The sequence below is a fragment of the Triturus cristatus genome, chromosome 3_1 (assembly GCF_964204655.1).
Source record: "Triturus cristatus chromosome 3_1, aTriCri1.1, whole genome shotgun sequence".
In the NCBI taxonomy this organism is placed as follows: domain Eukaryota; kingdom Metazoa; phylum Chordata; class Amphibia; order Caudata; family Salamandridae; genus Triturus; species Triturus cristatus.
In genome coordinates, this window is record NC_140583.1 from 527836200 (window position 1) to 527860011 (window position 23812).

Sequence of the window (23812 nt, forward strand, 5' to 3'; positions counted from 1 at the left end):
CTCACTCATGTCTTATTAAGTATCCTTTTTTTTAAGTTTAAGTCTCTAACGGGGTCTCTAATCAGAAATGATCTGTCTGAAAAAATATATATATAGTAACCTGTGTTTCATCAGTTCCTATATAACAAATTATTGATGCATTAATTCGTTCAAGTCTTGAATTTTTTTTTATCTCTCACTGATCTCTGGTAAATCCGTTTTTGTTGTTGTAGTAAACAGCAAAACCCATTTCACCCCACCTGGAATTGATCCTACTTTGTGCAGCACGCTTAGTCTGCGGGGCCAAAAAGAATAACTACATCACACCTTTTCTGGTATCTCTCTGCTGACTTGCCATTGAAACCCAGGGCTGTATACAAGACTGCTTGCATCATTCAGAAGGCCCTACACACAGCCATTCCCAGTTACCTAGCAGATAAACTTAAGCTTTCAGTAGGTTCAAGGCCATCGCAAATAGCCAAAGTATTGATGCTAGTACCGCTGACCTTTAAAAAGGAACTACCTCTGGCATAATCCTACTGGAGCAGCACTACCATCTTGATGGTGACCTTCAGAACGGAACTGAAAGCCCTCCTCTTTTCAACAATACTTTAACTATGACATTGCAGCCAATATCCTCCTTTGAGAACATTTCACTCACCTACTAAACAGAATTGAAAGCAATATGTTTGTTAAGCCCTTGTTGCTCATCCTCTCCATTCAGAGCATATTTACTCACGTCTTGGCACAGAACTACCTCCACTTCATCATCAGGTGCTTACATATGTTTCACTGCTGTATATACCTGTTGTATAACTTGTTTCCTTTTTTCTATAATCTGCCATTTGTACTTCGAGAGCTTATGTAACTATCGTGGAGAATATTTGGAAATTCATGAACCCTCTAACTATGCATGAAACGACTTATGTCTACTGTAAAGCGCTCTGGCATCTTTGGATAATGTTCGCTCTATATAAAAATACAAATACATTATTAATCTGTGATTGCTTTGAGCATGAATATGTAATATATAGAACAAAAGATTTGTTTCAACAATCCTTCTGTTGAGGATACTAAGCATTCTCATGGATACTTGTATCTGCAGATTCCGTACCTGTAGAACAAACCAGGAGGTCCGACTAGATCAAGAAAGCTCCAATGCTCTCAAGTCACTTGTAGAGGGTGTTGGCCTCTTAGACACAGGAAGTAATGTCAGGCAATGTCACAAAGGCCATAAAACGCCAGCCCCGGTGCAGCGACGTCGGTTCCCTATTTTCCACGCCTTCGACTTGAATTTGTTCTCTCTGAAAAGTTTACTCACACAACATTCTTTTGAAGCAGTACCAGGTCTCCTTCCAAGAAATTAAGAATCAAACCACCTAGGGATTGTGAGGGACAGATGTCCATTATGTCCCCCTATGCAGCTTGTCTTTCGCGCCTGGGGTGAGACCAGACTTCGAGGCCTTTTCTTCTTGCCTCATCATGCACCCAAAGGCCATAAAAGAGTGGAAGGCTAAGGTCTTCCTGGTCATGGGCAGAGAAGACCATTGACGCCACAAACAGTCAATGCATCGCCTAGGAGTCGATCCTCCTCTTCAGCAGGCAAGAAAAAGAAGCAGCTTAGGAAGTCGAAGAAACACTTGAAAGGTAAGTGTCTTTGTGCTCTCCCACATGACCTTTGTCTTCAGGGCCTGAGTTAGTTGACCTTACTCTAGAGGATCCACCTCTGTGCAGTCCTCTTCTGCCACTGGACTATGCTCCGGATTGACCTTCTAACTGTCTGGAGCCCTCAGCTCTGTTACTTTTACCGCTTGAGGTTTTGCCTGTGCCGCCGAGCTTTCCCGAGTTTCTAATCCATGGGCAGGACCCAGCGGCATTCCTTAACACCATGTATTCTGTTTTTTCGAAAGGTCTCTATGCGGGCAGCCTCTTACCGATTTCCAGTGTTCATGCCCTTGCATTAGAGGCCCTTCAGGGCCGTTCCGAGAGATTCTGTGCCCAGGCCACACTGTTTTGAACAAGCATTCAGGTACTCAGCAGTTGACACTGTGGACGGCACCACGTCCACCTCTGCCTCCAGTGCCAAATGCGGTGCACGGATGCCACACTCCAACGTTGCCCCTCAGGTCAAATCCCATAGGGATGCCCATCATCTGGGGACTGTCCTCCTCCAGTGGCATAGACTCATCTCACTTCCCCACCAATCCACCAACGCCTGAAGTAGTCTCTGTGCATAACGTAATGATAAAGGCGGCAGAGTTCATAGATCTTCAATTTCTCACCACAGACACCAAAACAAATATTCTGTCTGAGGTCCTTTTTGCTGCAACATTATAACACCTCCTACCCTTTAACAAGTATATTTTAAAGCACACTATGACAGCATGGGAGAAACCCTCTTCCACCCCTGCAGTCAACTGTCTTGTAGTGCTATATTCCAGAGTTAGGCCCATGTGGCGAGGCAACTACTTTCTCACACTGTCCTCACAATAACATTTCAGCCGTGAACTTTTGCACAGGTTTGTGTGCGTGAAAATATTGGATTAGTTCCTCTGAAACTAAACTTGTTTACACATGTACCTTCACACAACATTATCACAATGCCCTGAACATCATGTACAAGGGCTCTTTTTGCACTATGTACAAATGTCATCTCTGTCTTCATCCACAGGGCGACAGGGCTATCTACATATCATTTACTAATCTATATGTAAATCGTAATGCTGCTTTGTATTATAAAAGATAAGCATCCGGATAGATTAGTGATGAAGGCACTTCAGCTGACACTGCTTGTCCCTGCATGCTGAGAATTCACCGCACAGTGGTCTGACACTCCGGAGGTGTGTCCATTGTTGACCAAAACGGGGTCCTTCATTGTCACCCATCAGGTAATGGGGTTGGATTGTCCCTTGGGGGATTCTTGGCTCCACAACTACACACACTCTAGGTGCACTAAGAGAAGGGTTTGATAGTAAGACTATGCCCAATTACTGCTTTCTTTTATATGCCTGCATATATACACTGTTTTAGCACCATGATGAAACTATATCTACTTTTTATGCTTTTGGTGCTTGTAATCACTTTTATCTGCTTCTGTTCTGCTATTAATCATTGCAGCACATGTATTTTATAAAATAATATAGGTTCAATAAACTTATTAAAAAACGTCCCACTGTATACTTCTCTGAGAATAAGTGAGCACGAGTGACTGAGTGAAAGGTTCTGTACTGTTTCCATGATCCCTGGGGGATAAGGATTGTCCTGTTCAGTGGTTGCCGGAAACCATTCGCTCTCTGATAAGGTTAGGGGGTTTTATGGTGGCACTGTGAGCTAGCTGGTCTGTAGGCCATCAAATCCTGCAGGAGTGTCCGGAATTAGTCTAGGCACCATGCCCATAGTTTGTTGTCCAACAAACTCACAGATCCTACAAATTAGTAGAAACTACATAACAGTAGGTCGCCTCTGTCGCCCAGCTCCAGGTAACTCAGTGTACCTTTCAGCCCATCCATCAATGCAGAGCCTTTGTGTTCCGAGAGCCAATCCATAGGCCCTTTTCCAACATCTCCCTGTGATACGGAATTAAAACGTCTTGAGGATTGGGGCAAAGAGCTTTTTCCATCGACTGTATGACCCTGAAGTCCCTTAACATGAGTAGCCCTCTAGCCAGATAAAATTGTGCCATATGGAACATGTTTGGATGACATTAAGGACCATTTCCAGGCTCTCAGTTTAGATGGTCACAATGCCTCCCACCATATTATCAAATCGGGCCTTGATACGTGCCATGGGTACCTCCATAACCATCCAGAGGCATGCTTGGATCCACATATTCAACTTCTCTGCGGATTTGTCCAGAGCGCCCTTATGGAACTTCTTTTTGATGGGGTGCCTCTTCTTAATAAAAAGGCTTCCTCCATCTAAGTCCGTTTTCAAACCAGCAAGACCACCACATGCTCCCTTGGTTTGCATCTCCCACCTCTGAACAGAGATTACCATCAGTTAAATCGCTTTCTCAGCTTCTAAAGAGGGTCTTCCTTTTGTCCCAGACAATTGCAGCTTCAACTCCCACAACAGCCTAATCCCCACATCAAACAATACAGGGTATAAGCCAGGATAAGTGTCGCAGATCCTCCTTGCCATCTTCCTTTTCTGTTTCCTCCTCTTCTTCCTCACTGCCAGGAAACAGGTCTAATTTGCTTCCGCCAGCTTCCGAAGAGCTTGTGGGAGAGCAGGTGTTTCATTTTCCGCCGGCCTTTAAGACGATTACTTCGGACCACATGGTCCTCCAAATCATAGAAAAGTGGTACACCCTTCCCTTTCTTCAGGCTCCAGTCCCCATCCTTCTCCCCTTTGAGACCCCCTATCCATACTACAGCAGGAGGTTACAGCTTTTCTCTTGAAAGGAGAAGTGGTGTTAGTGCCAGAGCAGGAGGAGGGCCAAGGATGTTACGCCAGTTACTTCCTCATGCCCAAGAAGGATGGCGGTCTTTGTCTTGTATTGTACCTAAGGGACCTGAACTCCTTCAGAAAGGAAAAGTTCAAGATGCTGACCTTAGCTCAACTTTTACTGTAGCTTGTATACTGTATGGTGTCGCTTGACCTGCAAAATGCGTATTTCCAGATCTCTATTCTGTGGTCACAGCAGAAGTGCTTGTAATTGTTGGTGGTTTCTATGCACTATCAGTTTGCAGTACTTCCTTCGGCCTAACAATGGCACCTTGAGTTTCACAAAGGTTATGGCAGTGGTTGTGAAGGTCGTGCATCCCCATTTTCATGTATCTGGACTATTGATTAATCAAATCAGGTTCGCCTGAGCTGGCGTCGCGTCATCTGCAATCGACCGCATCTCTGCTGTATGACCTGGGATTTTTATTCAACAAGCCCAATCCTCCCCTGTGACCTTCCCAACTGCTTCTGTTCATAGGATCCGTACTGGAATACTGGACACCACCCTTTACCTCTCCTCAACCTCTGAGTAAAAAAGCAACATCCAGGAAATGGTCTCATCCTTTGTATTTATAAAATAAATTGCTTGTTTTTGTGCTGGGTGAGGGGTGGGGTGGGGGAGGTGGTTTAGAGCTGGATCTCAACCCGAAGATATCAGAGCCTTTTACATGAGTACCAGTTGCGTTACAGACTGACGCATTCATTTTTGTTCGGCACAGTGAGATTACATTTGCCCAGAATCACAGTATGGTGAACGTCCCTGTCTTTCACCAAGGCACAAGAGTCCCAGTCCTGACTTTCCTCAGATTCCTAGGTCGGCTGGCTTCCTGCTTTCTTCTAATCGTTCATGCACGTTAGCCCTGCAGTGGTTCCTCCATAGGCAGTGGCTCAAGTACGGGTAAGACTTGTTATTACCATTGTCCTCCTCCCCAGGGCTGTGGCTTGGTGGGAGAACAAGGGGAACCTGAGCTGCGGAATGTCCTTCACTCCCCCTCCAACTTTGACTAAGGTAGTGATAGGCAAAGGAGATCAGAGTCTTCTAGTCTCTAGAAGAGCAGCTTCTTCACATCAGCCTGCTGTAACTGTGTCCATTCCTCCCCTTCATCTAAGGCTGGTCTGTCTGATTCTTGACGGACAACATGACCGTGATGTGCTAAGTCGACAAGAAAGGAGGAGTAGGTCTCATCGCCTTTCCTTGAAAGCATTGAGACTGTATTCTTGAGCACACCGCCTAGGGATTTGGCTTTACCGCCAATCACCTAACAGTCTCTGAATGTCAGAGCCGACAGCCTGAGCTGGGGTTATCTTACTGATTCTGAGTGGCGTCTTCTCCCACGGGTAGACCAGGTCATCTTCGCCCAGTTGGGTACGCCTCAGCTGGACCTCCTCATCTCCTTTGAAAATGCTCAGTGCCAGCAGTTCTTTGCCCCCCAATAGTTGAGGGGAGTCTTGAGGGAAGCTTTTCAGCTGAGGTGGATCACCCAGCTGCAATATGCATGTCTCCGCCATGCATTAGATACCTTGATTTCTTTGGAAGCTTCAATAAGAATGGGTCCAAGTCATTGTCAGCAGCTCGGATTGGCCAAGAAGGGTGTGTTATGCGGACCTTCTGCTCACTTTCACATGCCCCCTGCTTTACCTTCTGTTCAGGCCAGGCCTTCTCTCCCAGTCAGGAGGAAGGGGCCTGCACCCTAATCTCCAAGACCTCTACCTACATGCTTGGGATTGGGGTTTGAGTGTGGACTACACTGGAGTTGGTAGACCTAATCTTTTTAGCCCATTGCCCCTCCACAAGTCTGCCTTCTCCGGCAAAGGGGGCAACTTTGATGCCTGGTGTGGACTCCTTGCAGACCAAGTTGCTGCTGGTTCTGAAATACGGGCATTTGCTTGCTCAAAGGGGTTACGGCATAGGCACTGTGCATTCCTGTTTCTGTCCGACCAGCTCTCCATTTTTATGTCTCCTATTGTTATGTATTTTCTCAAAGGTTTGACAAAAATGTATCCTCCAACTCCTTTTGTGGTTTCTCAGTGGGACTTGTATCTGGTTCTATCACATCTGCTAGAAGGGTTAGTAGACTGCAAGCCCTTAGCTGCTGACCTCCCTTCACCTCTATCTTGATGAGTTGGTGTTGCGAACCAGGGCTGCTTCTCTCCTCTAAGGTGGTGAGCCATTTCATCTTGGTCAGTCCATCACACTTTCATGTGTTCCTATTTTAGAAATCTGCAAGGCAGCAATGTCTGCTTCCTTGCATACCTTCGCCAAGCACTACTGCCTGGACTTTGAGTAACACAGGGACTATGCTGTGCCAGGTCCGTTCTGCAAGATTTCCTCGTCTAGCTATACATCAACCCCCCCTCCTGCAATCTTCAAGAAGAAGTATCAATCAGAAGAAAAAGTTACTTGCGGTAATTTACTGGTGGATACTGTACCTGTTGATTTCTCACCGAACTGCCAGTCTCCCCATTTTTTTAGTTAGTTATAGGGAAAGTTAATACGATCCTAAATTTATATCTTTTGGTACTCTAATACTAGATAGATATGAATCTGTTTTATCGCCTCGGAAAAAACGGATGGAAACTGATGTCGGTGCACCAGGGTGGGCGCTTTATGGCCTTGATAAAGCTGCTGCCCTCGACCAGCAACTAAAAAGCTATGAAGTTTTCCAGTGCCTGGGAGTGTTCTGTAGATGAGTAATCTGCAGTTTGATAGAGTATCCATCAGAAGGTTAGTTACTGCAGGTAACTAACTTTTTCATATGGATTAATTAGGTTGCCACTTTGAATGTTTTCTTTTACAAAAAAAAGTGTAAATAATTTAACTAGTGATTAAGAATGCTTTGCTTTAAATATATACAAAGTTTGAAAAATAAAAGTTACTTTGGTAAAGCGAACTTGTTCTTTTTACTTTTTGCTATAGATGACTGATATGCTTCGTATTTTGTCTTTGACTGAAGATCCTGCCTATCTTACAACATTTCTTGAAGAAGTGCTTGATTTGTAAGTATGACTAGAAGAGTGCGCTCTTCTCAAAAGCCAGTAGAGCATTCTTGACCAACCTATTTTGGATATGGATAGACCTATTTTTGGACATTTATATGGTCCTTGTGCGGTTTTCTTGTCTTTGAGGCAAGGTGAGATGGTTAGCAGAGATCACTTGCATCGTGACGTCTATTGGCATGTAGCTTCAGGCAGACAAAACTGCCTCTCCTAGACCCAAGTCAATATAAAGTAAGCAATAACATAGATAATAGATTTTTGGGTAGTGTTTCAAAATAAGAATAAAGGAGCACTTGCCAGTTGAAACCTTTTGATTTAACCATCCCGTTGATGTAGGTTGTCTGCTGCACAAGAAGAGCTCCGTGACCAAAATAGAAATTGGTTTGTTGGCTGTGAAAACGTTTTCATCATTGCACATTTCATAGGCACACATGCACTGAAATATTCCGTAAAGCAGGGAATTCATGTCATGATATTGAATAAAACGGTATTAGAAGAGGCAACCCTTCTGCTTCTTTTTCCCTTTTATTCCTTTCTGACAGCAGTAGGCGTAGAAGAGAAAAATAATTTCTACAAGATAGAATTCAATTCTCATACTGAGAGATACCACCAGCAGCAGAGGGCTCAAACTCTCATTGGCCATATAAACAACCACAACAATGGCAATATTATGAGAGATTGCATTCATTGTCTTGATCCGGAAATCCAGGATATCTTCTAATTATCCTCCTCTGTAAATCACGCCTGCGGTGGAAAGTATTGCCATTATGCTGAAAAGAATGCAAAACATATCAAGAGATAGATGGATTCTAAATAATATGCAAAATCACCATAGTTTAGGCTGTGAAACACCCCTGCCTGCATAACAGCTAAAGGAGCCTACTAAATCAAGAAAGTAGAACCAGATAACCTTCTGACAAATTAGGCAAAAGAAACCAATATTATGAAAACACAAAATCCAAGGTATCTACATAAGATATATTCAGATTTGAAAGAATTATTCAAAACAAGAGTTTAGACTCGCTTTGGATCAGAAATGTGTTATTAAATAGACAAAAAACAAGACATTTCGGATGATGGCGCTGCAACATCTTTTCTTAGGTTACAAGTGAGGGATCATATGTTCCTTGATCTGCAAGATTTCTACTTAGAGATTGCTACTAAATACAAATATGTCTTTGTTTAGTTGTAAGAAGTCTACTACCAATACGAATTTCTGCATTTGTATTGAAATCAACTCTCCATGGCAGAGATTGCATTGTGCCTATGTACGAAAACAATTTTCATATGCCTTTTTCAAGACAATTGGCTAATAACAGGTCAGTCTTGCCAAACAAGACTTTTAGACAACTTTCTCTCTTCTTAAGGAGCTAGAGGTTTAGATAAACAGCCCAAAGTCAACACTTGTTTTAGCTCTTGACGGCCTGGCCTGGGAACAAAAGTAGACCCCAAAAATAGTGTTTTAGTTGGAGATTGTCTTTTCAACATTAATTGTCTGCAGACAATACAGTCAGAGTGCGTTGATTGATCTCTGCTGAACTCAGTTGTGGTCTGCATTTTCACTGTGCTGATAGCTTGACTCAAATGAGACCACTTCAGCAGTTATTGAAAATCACAGAAGTCAAAACTAAAGCAACTGGGAGGACAGGCCCACTCTGTTCCAAGCAGCACCACAATCTCTTTCATGATTGTACTGTCTGAAAAATCTCATGGGTGAGTTCTAATTCACAAGGACTATCTATCTCAGACTGATGTATACCTCGCAGGCTGGGGAGCTCATTGCAGATAAAGTTGCAATACAATAGCTGTCTTTTGGAACTAATGCCAGTTTATCAAGAAAGCAGCAAGGAATTATTTGTGGTATGAGAGGACGCTGAATTAAAAAGCTATTTGGAACGCGAGATAGGACTAACAAAAGTAGGCTTAGTTGCCAAGTAGCCCCTGCCATATGATTGCTTCAGCCCATCCTAGGTTTCTACATGACACTTTATATTCTCTGACTTGTAGTGTTACTTTTTACGATTTTAACTATGGGCCTCAAATCCTAATATCCAAAATTCTATTTTGCCGAAACCCTAAGACTTACTGACCCTGGTAGACCTGGCATAAGGCATGTGATAAAAAATTAGTACATCTAAAAATAAAAAAAAAGATTTTGGTGCAAAGTAGTCCCATGCCACATGCAATAGCTTCAGCATGCCCTGTCTTTTGAGTGCAGAGTGGATGGTAGTTTATGATTTCAAATAAGATTCCTATGATGTAGAACCAGGATCACAAGTACTGGCAACTCTGTCGCCCGGCTCAAACCAACTGAGTTCTCTACCTTTGCACCTGGGGTAGTTGGGAACATATAGCAGAGTCTAAATATATCACGGCAAATTTGATAAAATGTCTACACCCATACATCCATTAACTGGAGAAAAATATATTTTAATAGATGCCCATGTAACATTAAGGTAAAATAAGTACCTTAACCTTTCAGAAATAATGGGTCTCCCTGGGCTTTGAGTTTGTGTTGCCAGTATCACTTGTAGGAAAGTGCCCCTTTTTTCATGGTTACTCCCCCACTTTTTGCCTGATGATTGATGCTCTTATACTAAATGTGCCCTGGGCTCCTTCAAATCAGGTACCCAGGGCCTGTGTTCTTTCCCTAAAACTGTAGTTTTTCACCCCCAATAGGCATCTCTTTGGCCACATGTAAGTCCCTTGTAAATGGTACTAAGGACACTGTGACCAGGGGAGGCCTTAAAGGACTGCAGCACCTATTGTGCCACCCTTAGAGGTCCTGTACCTTAATACACACACACCCTCAGCCTTTGCAGGCTGCGTGTTTTGGTGCAGAGAAAAGTGAAGAGTCAACATGGCAGACATACCTGTTTGCCATGCCTTCAAGCCACTGCCTATGGTATGGGTAAGGCACCCCTCTTGCTGGGTGCAGTATACCACTGGTGAGGGTGCAGGTGAATGAGACTTGTACCCCTACAGTGTCTAAGTCTATTCTTAGACTCAGTAAGTGCAGTAAATCCATAAAGAGTATATGGTCTGGGAGTTTGTCATTACGAACTCCACAGCACTATAATGGCTTTACTGAATTCTGGGAGGTTTGGTATCAAACTTCTTAGCTCATTAGACCCACACTGATGCCAGTGTGGGATTTAATGCTAAATGCACTCAGAGGGTATCTTAAAGATGCCCCACAGAAAAACTACCTAACTCTAGTGCCCTGGCTGAGTGTCTGCTCGCCAGCTGCCACCCCCAGACTTGTTTCTGGACCCCTGGGTGGAGAGCCTCCCACTCTCGGGGTCCTGAAGCAAAGCACACCCTGGGCAGAGGTTTCAAGTCTTCTCCCCCAGGATGGGCAGGGTCCTCATGGGCAGGGGAATCTTCAAAGGCTTGCCGCCCTTGTGAGCTGACCCAGCCATTTGCTTCTCCCAGCAACGGGCCCCCACTGGTTCTAAGCCCCATATTGCGAAGGAGAATCGGCGGGAAAACCAAGATAGGAGGAGAGGTGTGCCCACCTTTGCCAACTCTGACCCTCCGTGGAGGAGGTGAGGCGAAACTCAACTCTGTCCCAGCCATCTTGAAGATGGGGGACCCAGCCAACTAGAGAGAGGCTTATGCCCCCCGCCCAGTGCCGGGTGGCATAATAGGTGTTGTACCCACCCCAAGGAAAGGACCCATTGGTCCCAAATTATACGCACCTGAAACGCCCCTAAATTTAGTATTTAGGGGCAACCCTGAACGTTGCCTCATCAGACAAGCAATAAGAAGGACCGAAGAGCCGTGCTGAAGAAAGAAGTGGAGGACACAATCCATCTTGGCCCCAGACCTCGAACTGCTCCAGCGGAATCCCGGCGTGTCCAGCAGCCCCCCAGAACCCAGAGGGCTCTGCCTTCCCTACAAAGACTGTCTCCTTGAACACCGGACTTGCTCAAGAATCAGACTCTGGCTCCGGCTGAATCAGCGAGTCTGCACCAGATGCCTATGGCCAGAATTTGAGTAGCCCAACACCACGAGGAGGTTCCCCCCCCCCCCCCCCTTTTCCCCCCCCCCCCCCAGCGAACCTGACCTGGGATCTGGTGATCCCTGACCTACTTCAAGCCTCCTGACGATGCCTGCAGTCTCTGTCTGGAAGGTTCCCCCACACCGCGACCAGAGCTGATAAAGGAAATCCAACACCTAAAGACAACCCTGCACTTGATGCCCCACGGTCTTGGGTTGCCCAACTGACAGTGTCCAGGCAAACCCCTGTATCCCATCTTACCTCTCCAACCGGAGGTCGCCTCCAGGAAGCCTCCCTGCCCGAACATACAGTGATTGTTCCGACTGGGATTCTCTCATTGAAACCAACAGGGGACCCGATTCCAAATCCGCACCCTGCACCTGACTGCCCCTGTGCCGCTGTGGGTGCACCTTTGCCCTGAGGTTAACCCCAGGAGCTTTGCTCCCTCAACCCCTTGGCTTGCCAGAGAGCGGCCACCAACAGACGGCCACCTACCCCTGTAGGCCAACTTAGGGCCTCCGCACTGTGCACCCGGCCGACCTAGTGCTCCTGAGGGTGCATCCTTGGCCCTGGGGGGACCCTTGTCCTAACCCCAGAAACTCATCCCTAAAAACCAAGTGCTTACTTGCAAACCGATAATCAAATTCTCCATTGTATTGAATTGACTGTTTTCCTCTGAAAAAGTTCTAAGTGTTGAGTTGTGTTTGTTTGGAGACCTTAGCAACTCTGTTTTAATGAAAAACTGTATCTGAAAGCAACACGTAGTGATAGATTCCTTACTTTAGAATTACCCCCAGGCGTCCGACTGGATCCGGAAAGTTTTTCGTCAGCAGTACCCCTGCGCATCGGAAGTTGGTGTCGTGCAGCTCTGCCTCCGTCGTTGGCGTTGTGGTCGCCAAGATGACATTGCGGCAGGTACTTAGACGCAACCCTAGTGCGCTGATGTCAGTTCTTTCTTTTTCCGCACCAGCAAGCGTAGATCCGGGAAGAGCAAGTACCCCCAGTCTCTTTTACACTGAGTTTTTTTCGAGGCCTTTTGTCTCACTTTTTTCGAGTCGATCGACTCCTGGTGTCATAGGGATGCCCGGCTTTAAGAACTGTGAAGACTGTCACCGCATGATGTCGGTGATGGACCCACACCGTGTGTGTATCTACTGCTTGGGGCGCGACCACGACTCCAAGTCGTACCCCGACTGCCGGGACATGACGCCAAAGACATTGCGGGAGCGGTCCCGAAAGTTGCTGGAAGTCCGGCAGTCGGCTACGCGACGCTCAAGGTCCCGATCCCGTGGGAGGTCGAGGGACCGGTCGCGGAGTAGTCGCCATCGTTCCTCTGGATCCAAGTCTTCGCACTCTGGGTCAGGTAAGTCGAAGCATTCCAAAAAGAAGTCTAAGAAGCGTCGTCGCTCCTCGACTTCCCATTGCCCGTCACGCAACGCGGCTGAGGGTGGTGCCACCCCGTGGCTCCGGTGGAGCCTGCGACGTCGCTGTCTACCCGCCCTTTCCGGGTCCGTCGACGACGCCTGCTCAGGTGCAAGAGTTTCTTGCTGCCATGGCCTGACTCTTTGGGCCAGTCTTGGCCCGCCGGGGCACCTACGGGCCCCGCGGGCCCGACTGGCAGTCCTGCCCTTTTTTTTTATTGCCGGCGGCTCTGGCCCCAGCGTCGCCGACGGCTTCGGCGCCACAGGACCCCCCTGGATCCGGGCTCTGATCCTGGGTGACACCGGTTGACCTCATAACACCTCCACTGGTGTCGACACCTCCTCCGGCACCACCTCCGACGTCGTCTGGTGCCACTGCCGACGTCGACCCCAGTTTCAGCCCTGAACCGGACACGGTGTCGGATCGGCGTCGCTCTACGCTGATTCCGACGCCGATGGGGCTCTCTTTACCCTTATGTCTGTCCTCCTTATTTTCAGCCTGTTTCACAGACTTCGGAGGAAGGGGAGGACTGGGAGGGGTGTGAGGACCCTCTCACACAACAGTGTGATTATGATCCGGACTGGGCAGAGACTTTGGGGGATGCCAGTGGTCTTGACACCTCACCTCACCTTGGCATGCTGTCTCCTCCTACCGTGGCTACGGAGGAGGTAGCCAGTTACAAAGTGGTGTTGCGTAGGGCAGCCGAGGCCCTCCACCTTGAACTCCCTACAGTGGCCGTCAGGACTAACCTCCTGACAGAAGAGCTTCAGCCGGCGGCAATCTCTTCGAAGCCATTGCTGCCTTTTAATGACGCACTTTCAGAGGTTCTTTTGGGCACATGGTCCAGGCCCAACACAGGGGCTCCTGTGGACATGAACGTGGCCCGACACCATCTCCAGGCGACCCCCCTTTCTCTCCCAACACCCCACTCCCGAGAGCTTGGTGGTCCAAGCCTCTGCTTCCCAGAGCGCGTTCCCTTCCGCACCTCCGAATAGGGAGTCCAAGAAGCTGGAGCAGCTTGGCAAGAAGCTGTTTTCATCTGCCAGCTTAGGGCTGCGGTCGGTCAACACCGCATGTCTTTTGGGCCATTATTCCCACTCTGTGTGGGATACGGTTGCTGCCCTACTGTCCGGAGGAGGCACGGACAGTACTCTCCCAAGCTATAGAAGCTGGGAGAGACACAGCTAAGTTCACTATTCATTGTGGGTTTGATACCGCCGACTCGCTGGGTAGGGCGCTTTCCACGATGGTGGCGCTTCAGCGCCATGCCTGGCTGACGACAACTGGCTTCTCAGGGGATGTCCAGAACACTTTGATGGGCATTCGTCTTTTTGGCAATAAAGCGGATAGTTCGTTGGAGCGCTTTAAGGACTCATGGGCTACGGTCAAGTCCTTGGGCCTGTCGGCCACTCGCCCTCCTCTGCCTTCCGCTTTTCGCTCCTTTCGTGGCCACGGAAGGGGTGCCCCAACACGTTTGTTCCAGAGCCACAGGCCTGCGCAGCAACATCCTCAGCGCGGCCGTGGATGTGGGAACCGTCGAGGCGGTTCTGGGGTCCAGCGGGCGAGTCAGTCCACCTCCACCCACGCAGCATCCACTGCAAAGCCTTCCTAGTCCGATCTTTCAGGCCCATCAAACGCCAGTGGTCGGCAGAATGTTATTCCCACTACTTTCTGGTCCCCAAGAATGCAAGGGTCTGCGTCCCATCCAGCCTCTATCCCGGGTTTCGGTCAGGAGGACCCTCCGGCTACTGGGCCTGATGGTCTCCTGCATCCTGTTAGTGGATCATGCCAGATGGCATATGCGGCCTCTGCAGTAGTACCTGAAGTTCCTGTGGGCCCAGCATCAGGGCAACCTGTCCGATCACGTCCAGATCTCGGAGGGCACTGCACGACAATTACAGTGGTGGCTCACGAATCACGATTGGGTCAATGGCAGATCCCTCTCCCTTCCCCAACCGGAACACTCAGTTGTGACGGACGTGTCCCTTCTGGGATGGGGCGGCCACATGGGAGAGGCGGAGATCAGAGGACTCTGGTCTCCGGTGGAGTCCCGGCTCCATATCAACCTACTGGAGCTTCGGGCGATTCAACTTGCGTTAAAGGCATTCCTTCCCTCTGTCAGAGGGAGAGTAGTGCAGGTGTTCACAGATAACACCACCGCCATGTGGTACTGCAACAAACAGGGCGGGGTGGGGTCGTGGACCCTATGTCAAGAGGCTCTGCGCCTCTGGACATGGCTGGAACATCAGGGCGTTTTTCCCTGGTGGTTCAACACCTGGCAGGTTCTTTGAACGCCAGGGCGGACGAGCTCAGCCGCAGGTGTATGATGGATCACGAATGGCGTCTAAACTGGGACATGGCGCAAGGTCTCTTTCAGCAGTGGGGAGAGGCTTGGTTAGATCTATTTGTCACCGAAGAGAACGCGCAATGTCAGCATTTTTGCGCGTTGGACTTTCCAAGCCGGCACTCGCTAGGCGACGCTTTTTGTCGCGAGTGGAGTTGCGGTATACTATACGCCTTTCCGCATATACCTCTTCTACCCAGATTGCTGAAGAAGATCAAGCGCGACCGGGCCCAAGTCATTCTTGTGGCTCCGTACTGGGCTCGAAGAGTATGGTATCCCCAGCTACTCAGCATTGCTATCGATCCCCTGATCCGACTGCCTCTTCGGGAGGATAGTCTGTCGCAGCAACAGGGGGCAGTCCTCCATCCGAACCTGTCCAGTCTCCACCTCCTTGCGTGGAGGTTGAGTGGCGGCAGTTGACTTCTTTTGACCTGCCTCCTGAAGTTTGTGATGTAATCTTGGCAGCCAGGCGTCCCTCCACTAAGACGGTATACGCCTGCAGGTGGAATAAGTTTATGGCATGGTGCACAGCAAAGCCTTTGGATTCCTCTTTCTGCCCCTCTTTCAGAGGTCCTTCTATTCCTCCTTTCTTTGGCCCAGCAGGGCTCTGCTCTGGGCACTATCAAAGGCTATCTCTCGGCCATTTCAGCCTTTTTACGGCTTCCAGATCAGCCTTCCCTTTTCAAGTCCCCTGTTGTCCCTGTTGTAAATAGATTCTTAAAAGGCATTACTCATCTTTTCCCTCCTGTTCGTTTCATAATGCCTCAGTGGGACATGAACCTGGTTCGGACATATCTGATGTGTGCTCCCTTTGAGCCCCTTCACAACTGTCATCTTCGTCTTCTCACTTTAAAGACAGCTTTCCTGGTGGCCATCACCTCTGCCAGAAGAGTGAGTGAGCTCCAGGCTCTTTCTTCTAAACCTCCTTTTCTCCCTGTCCATCCGGACAAAGTGGTTCTAAGGACTCGTCCATCTTTTCTGCCAAAGGGTGTCACTGCCTTTCATATCAGGCAGACCATTACTTTGCCCTCCTTCTTTCCACCTCCGCATCCCTCAAAAGAGAGAGAGGCTCCACCATCTGGACCCAAAACGTGCGCTCTCATTTTACCTGAACTGCACACAACAGTTCCGGGTGGATGACCAGCACTTTGTTGGCTATGTGGTTTTCAAGAAAGGTCGGGCCGTGCACAAGTGGACCATCTCTCGGTGGGTCGTTCTGTGCATCAAGGCTTGTTATTCTTTGGCTAAAAAGGAGCCTCCGGTGGGACTGCGCGCCCATTCTACCAGGGCGACGGCAGCCACTACTGCTTTGGGATGAGGAGTTCCCTTGCATGACATCTGTCAGGGAGCTACGTGGGCCTCGCACACGTTTACCAAGCATTACTGCCTGGACAGCCAAGTCCGGAGAGACGGCTTCTTTGGCCGTTCTATTCTCCAGGACTTTTTGGTGTGATCTTGGTTCGCAGACCCACCACCGGGGCTGGTATTGCTGGGGTATCTATTCTAAGGTAAGGAATCTATCACTACGTGTTTCTTTCAGATGCACAAGTTACTTGCCTTCGGTAATGATATATCTGTAAGAAACATAGTGATAGATTCCTTACTGCCCCACCCATCCTCCCCGTTCTGCGAACTGATTTCTAGGGTTAAGGTCATCCCTTTCTGGCCCTAGTTTCAAGGCACCAGTGGTCAGTATCTTGCATGGCTCTGCGTTCCTGGCGCAGAAAGTCGTGTACAGATCTGACGTCCGCGCGCAAGGGCGGTGTCTTAAGTAGCTGCCGCGATGTCATCTTGGTGACCAGGACGCCAACGACGGACGCGGAGCCGCACGGCGCCACCTGTTGACGACAAACTTTCCGGATCCAGTCTGACGCCTGGGGAATCTATCACTACTAATGTTTCTTACAGATATATCGTTACCGAAGGTAAGTAACTTGTGCTTTGCTTACCTTAGTCTTAGAAATGTCCCAGTGTGATATCTAGGCATACCACATGGAGTAGAAAAAGTATTCTAAAAAGTACTCTCAAGAGTAATCTGAAAAGTAATCACAAAGTAATTACAAATTCCTATTCCCTTTAAATATTTTACAAACCTGTAACAAAGTAAATTTCATCCAGCTTGCTTATTTTGAACAAACTGTTTTGAAAAGAACAATTCTACTTACCTGTACCAAGTACTGCTTTGTTTGAAAAATAAAATAAAACTGAAGAAATATTTTTTATTCAAACAATTGTTCTGAGTTCAGTCTTTGAATGTGTGACACCATTTCTTGACTACGTGTGTACAATAAATACTCAACACTACCCTCTGATAAAGCCTTACTGCTCGCTCACACTAACACAAATAAAGAGTAAGGTATTAATTTTATTTTAAGTCTGTAAGCCTTTGGGGATCCACTGGACTCTGTGCACACTATACCTTACTTTTGTATAGTATATATAGAGCCAGCTTCCTACATCAGTGGATCAGCAGTGGGATCTCCAACTTTGCATTTGTTGGACTGACTTGGTCAACACCTGATCTCATGACAGAACTATTAAATTGTCTTTAGAATTATGAAGTTTTTGAATTGACAATTTTTCCAAATTTCTAAAAGTCTGGTAAGGGCCTTTGTTAAGTCACTTTAGTATTTTTGTTTAGAAAAAAAAACTATAATTGTTAGGGGTAAGAGGGTTTAGAAATTTTTCTTTGGTCACTTAAAAAGATCCCTGCTATTAGTGAAAAAATGCCAAGTGCCATAGTGAACATGGTTCAGGAAATCAACCTAACTCCTTACTCCCATCTAGAGATGGCAAAGTTAAGGCATTTATGCAAACTCAAAAACCTTGTAATGGGGTCCCATCGTGCCAAGCAAAAGCTCCAGGAGCTCTTGGCAGGGTATGCTAAGGACCACTCATTTGAAAGCCGTGAAGACCTCTCAGATGGGGAAGGAAGTGGAGGAGATGAGGATAACTTCCAACCCCCCCTCACTTCATGGGGAGGACAGGGTCCCTGTGCCCCTGACTCCAAGAATACTACTCTCCGCACCTAGATCCCACATAGGTGGGTCAGGTACTTCTGAGACCATTGAGGACAGCCTCAATGAAGAGACCAACCTTTTAACAAGGTTGGACAAAAGATTAGACCTCGAGACTAAACTGCTGGCTCTAGAAAAAGAAAAAGCAGAGGTGAGCCTAGTTCCCCTCAATGGTCGCAGCCAAGCCGAGAGAAATCTTATGATCCCAAAATCCCCAAAGGAATTGTTTCCAAATTTGAGGAAGGGTATGCCATCACCAAATAGTTCACCTTTGAGATGGCTTGTGAACTGAGAAAAGGGAAGAAGTCACAATGGGGGTCACTACTTTAGGAACTGTTCACTAGAAATTGCAGGGACAGACTTCTGACCCTTATTGTGCCAGATGCTAGGTCTTATGACCTCATGAAGAACATTCTTATTGAGGGCTTTGGGCTCACAACTGAGGAATGTAGGATTAGTTTCAGGGCGGCTCACAAAACACAGAGCCAGTCCTGGGTTGACGATTAACTGGAAATGATGTGCATGATTTTATTTTATTTTTTTAAACAGTATGTTTTTATTTTCTACGCACAAAGTATAACAGAGGTCCAAATTGACACAGCGTTAAGCCTACAACCTATTTAGGGCCGGCTGCGTTTTATCCAGTTCCCTCGGGGATTATATAAAGGCATTAAGAGACAGGTGAAAACACAGCTTGTCGCCTACAACCCTTGGTCGGCCGGCCGCGTGACATTGCATGTATAACAATAGGAGAGTGATGTGCGAAATCGCAGGACCTTTTTGGTGCAACAACAAGAATAGTGAGAACACTGGTACGCGGCCCATCAAAAGTAAATAATAGGGAAGGAGCAGAAACGAGTCCGAAGAGGAGGGGAGAAAAGAAAGAAGGAAAGACACAGCAAGGAAAGCGGCTAGGTAGGCGGACGGGTATATGCGCATCGAGGTGCATGGTATTGAAAGCGCATATCTTGAGGCTTGCCGTGGGAAGCGTCGCCCAAGGCTAGTATGATTACGCAAGGAGCCTATTGGGGTCCGACGGGAGTATGGCATCTTCAAAAAGTCGTAGCGCTTGGAGGGTAGATAACGCACATGTTCTATTTTGCAGAAATATTGGACTAAGGGCCGCCAAACAGCAGTAAAGCGGATGTCGCGAGACTGCAATCGTGCTGTAAAAAGTTCCATGGTTATTAGATGCCATAAGCGTGTGAACCAAGCAGTTATTGGGGGAGGTTCCGTTCTTTTCCAGTACAGCGATACAAGTTTTGTAGCCGCCCCAAGTATATGAAGGGCTGTAGTCGAATCGCTGTGGGTAAGTGCCTTTCGGTTAGTGGGTTTAAGGCCCAAAAGGATTATGGTTGCAGACTCAGGCAGGGGAAAGCCCAATACCATGTGCATGATTTTACTGGGCTTTATAATCTTTTATGAAGGAGCACATTTTAACTAATTGCACTAATGAAAAGTTGCCTCAACATCTGGTAGACCTAGGTCTAATTTCTCCCCAAGAATTAGGAAAGAAGTCAGACCATTGGGCCAAGACTAGGGTACCAAAAACAACCACCGCGGGTGACAAAAAGAAAGGGGTTACCAAACCTTCCTAAAGGAAAGGGGGTGAAAACTCCAAAGATAAAAATCGAGAGTCTTCTAACCTGCTTGGGAAGGTGAGTCCCAGAACTCCTTCCAGACCACTGGTAGGTACAAAGGGAAAAACTTTGATCCCTAAAAGGCTTTGTGTTATGACTGTAAGACGTTGGGACACCTGACTGGAGATTGCCCTAACGAGAAGCCCCCTAGTCGCCCTCCAGTTTGAACTGGTGTAGACAGTCACCAGATGAGATCAACAGTGTGCCCCTAGCATATTAGGGTTCACACTGAAGCTATTTTAGTCACATAAGGGGAAGTTGAGTTCGCCTCTTTAGCTGTGTGGCCTCCCAACTTGAAAAAGCATTTGCAGTTCCCCTTGATCGATGGGACTAGAATAGAAGCCCTGAGGGGTACAGGTGCCAGTGTCAACATGGTGAGAGATACACTGGTTTCCCCAGAGCAATACCTGATTGGAAAATCTTATCCAGTCACCAATGCTGACGGTGTTACTACAGACCATGCTATGGCTATGGTAACATTAGATGGGGGCAGGAGGGGATTGTTTAAACGGGTAGTGGTCTCTCCAAGACTTCCAGCTGGCTGTCTTCTTGGAAATTACCTATAAATGCTTAACACTACCCTTTGAAAAAACGTTACCACTCACCCACACTAACACAAATAGAGAGTAAGGTATTATCTACTTTTACCTTTGTAAGCCTTTGGGGATCCACTGGACTCAGTGCACACTATACTTACTTTGGTATAGTATATACAGAGCCAGCATCCTACACCACATTCTCGATTAAAACATGACTACTAGATTTTTCTACCCTTTGAGAGTCAAGTGACACTAGCAGTAAACCATGGCGCTCCCCCGAGATACTGTCCCATAACCACTGATGCCCACGGCCCAAAGAACAGGCCTCTCAATAATTAACTGTCATGAATCAGTATGTATGTTTAGCCCACTTGTGTGTTAGTGTCGCTCCATTTAACGGAACTATTTCTTAGGTGTTCGTTGTTCAAAAGTAACACATCTTGAGTTTACCATATTTTTGCAATGTGAATCATCTGGTGATCTTTAAGATCTGATTTCTTCTCCTAGGTACATATCTTCTATACCAAAGATTCTTGGAAATCTGTACTTCAGTCTGGGGACACAAATGCCTGAGAAGCTGGCCTCTGCTCTTCCTGCTGATATCTTTGGTGAGGACTCCTTGAATCATGAGAGTACATCTCCCACACTAAGTCATCCACCAGCCTCCACTATGCCTAGCACTGCTTCAGTAAACAGTGAAGCTGATCAACTTGAAGAGCTGCGCACCAGATCAGCCAAAAAAAGAAGGTATTGCTACATTGTGAAACACTAATCAGATTGTTTAAATTGCTCTATTCTGGTATTTTTAAATGTTTATTTTATTTTTAAATTCAAACTCGTTCAGCCATAAAACCTTCCATGCATGAAATAGGTTTTCCAGCACTAGATCTTTACATGATTCAAATGTTTGAATCATTCCCTGCCATCTTGGATGGAGCATTTGTTCACTGTTGTTAGCAAATCATAATAGCAATCAGCAACAGAAACAAGGTAAAAACCTTTCAGTTCATTAGCTGCCCACATTATTAAAACTGACCCTAGCATAGTGAGATGGAAATGCTCTGAACTGCACTCATTCTGAAGCCACCATAGTCAGATTTTCAGAATTCTACTGCAGGTCATGTGTGCAGGTCATCTCCACCGAACTCTGCTCACTTTACCCTGTTGCTAGTTCAGCTTACAATATATGTAACTTAGTGGCAGTCACCACTAGGTAGTTATAGTTAGGTCAGCCGTGCCATATGAAAATAGATTTTTTGTTGCTAATAACTTTGGCACTGTTTGATGAATCTCCACGAAACTTTCCAAAAGGTGCTACTTTTTTACTAGTTTGTGCATCACAAGTTTCAGGGTGATCTGTTAGGCGGGGGTCATGAAAAAACTGGGGTTCCCAAATACAAAATCCCTATGCATTTTTAATAGGCTACAGCAAAAACTACTGAACAGAATTACATCAAATTTGGCAGGCAGCTAGATTTTGATCTGCAGATTGTGCTTTTTGTGATTTAGTGTAAACCAAACCAATAGTTTTTGAGAAATTAAGGTTAAAAAAAAAATTGTATATCTGGACTGTTGGGTCTGCAAGAGTCTCGAGAACCAATTTAAAATTGGAGCATTCTAATCGGCCCAGGGAGCTTTATTCTCTTGGGCCATCTCGTGATGATAGACTTCAAGCAACATGAGAAAAATGTTGCTGGCAGCCATTACAAGACTCTGGGACTTAGTCCCCTGCCATGAAATTAAAAAAGCACACTAGTATCGGGGCGGGGCACCAAGGGGGAGTAGGTATACCCTGATCACCTAAGCCCAATGGGGAGGATCCAGAGGAAACCCCAGGTCAAAAAAGACAAAATAAATTGGCAAAAACTGCAGCGTCTAGCAGGACTCCCGTAGGACCGAAAAAACAAAAATTGCAGTCAGGCTGCATTTACTGTGTAATAGGGAGGGAGAGCTGCATGGCCTAAAAATAAATAAATATATATATATATATCAGGTAAAAGCAAGCCGTCTCATCGCATTCAGGTCAGTGGATAGAGATGACATGAATCCCAAAAATCAGGCACAAGTAAATTTATTTAATTAAAGAGTCAGCGAATCTGACGCGTTTCAGGCCGTTGCCCTTGTTCACAGATAGCCAGATCTCGGCCCGCCATTTTTTTAAACATGCTTAAACAACACCACGTGATATAATAAACATAAACAAAATACTCTTCTTAGGCTGTGCGTGTTACGAGTCAGTAGGTCTGTTTTGTTGGATGGTCGGAACACCCCTATTGTAACATTTGCCCAATGATGTAAAATAGCAAACTTTCGGAAAGTGGTAATAATTAAAATACATGAATGTACATAAACCTGAACACAACACACAATATTGTGATAAAAGGGAAGTAAATCAATGGCAAGTCACATTATTTGAGCACATTATACTATCAATATAAAAATTGGAATTGATCAGCAATACATAGATATGCACCATTGAAAGTCGATACCATTTTATGCACACGAATAAAAAGTGTGCACCACTGTGTACGTTACTATGTAGTCATAATGTAAGTATATAAATAACACTAAGAACTATTACAAAAATCTTGTTGATGTCTGTATAGATGTGCAACAATTTATCAACAAAATAATGCAGTTCAATACATAAATACTGGGTTTGATGTGCAAATCAAGCAAATAGTTTGTAAACATATAATGCATGTGCAAATTACCGCAAGATTTGTAAAAGCATTTATAGTACTGTGCAAAATTCACCTACAATGTATCTAAAATTACTAATCAAATTATTAATAAAAATCCCTATGTTCAGGTTTTAATTTGATGTATTTAATAAACCCTGTATGTAAATTCAATTTGAGTTTGAGAAGAACCACTATCTGTCCGACCACCCAAATAGTGCTGATGTGACTATATAAAAAAGAGATTGACCCATAGTTCTATCTACAGCTTCATAAGTGTGCATACCTAATCAGTAAATAAAACAATAAAATCCCATAGTGAAAGATTATTAATTAGAACATTTGTTTGTTGCTATTTTTTTGTATATGTATATTTATAATGTTAATAAAATGACGCTGCAGGGAAGCAGCGTAAAAAAATCCTAATTAGTACTGAGTTCTCATAGGGCAACCATTGCATGTAGACAGTGTATAGGTAGTGTTTATAAGAAATGGTAAAGATCCTCTGTCGTATTTAGTCCATTGGGGAATTTGCTGTCTAGTTCCAAAATTATTTTACACTCTAACCTTCTCAGCATCTTATCTCTGTCCCCGCCTCTTCGTGGTTTGGCAACTGCCGCTATTACAAAGTAACTAAGACACTGTAAATCATTGTTGTGTACTAACTTAAAGTGTCTTGCGACAGGATATGAACTATCGTTATTCACGATTGCTCGAAGATGCTGAAGGATTCTGACATGCACC

At 46.0% G+C, this 23812-nt stretch overlaps 1 protein-coding gene across 2 annotated transcripts in view; it reads left to right on the plus strand.

The window, feature by feature from the left end:
• The window catches only part of TICRR (TOPBP1 interacting checkpoint and replication regulator), a 586714-nt gene that overhangs the window by 156406 nt on the left and 406496 nt on the right, over nt 1-23812 (plus strand). For both annotated transcript variants that reach the window (XM_085644448.1, XM_085644450.1), the window contains exons 11-12: nt 7343-7422; nt 20895-21134. In XM_085644448.1, coding sequence (XP_085500574.1) covers nt 7343-7422; nt 20895-21134 — 320 coding nt within the window. The remainder of the gene's footprint in view (nt 1-7342; nt 7423-20894; nt 21135-23812) is intronic.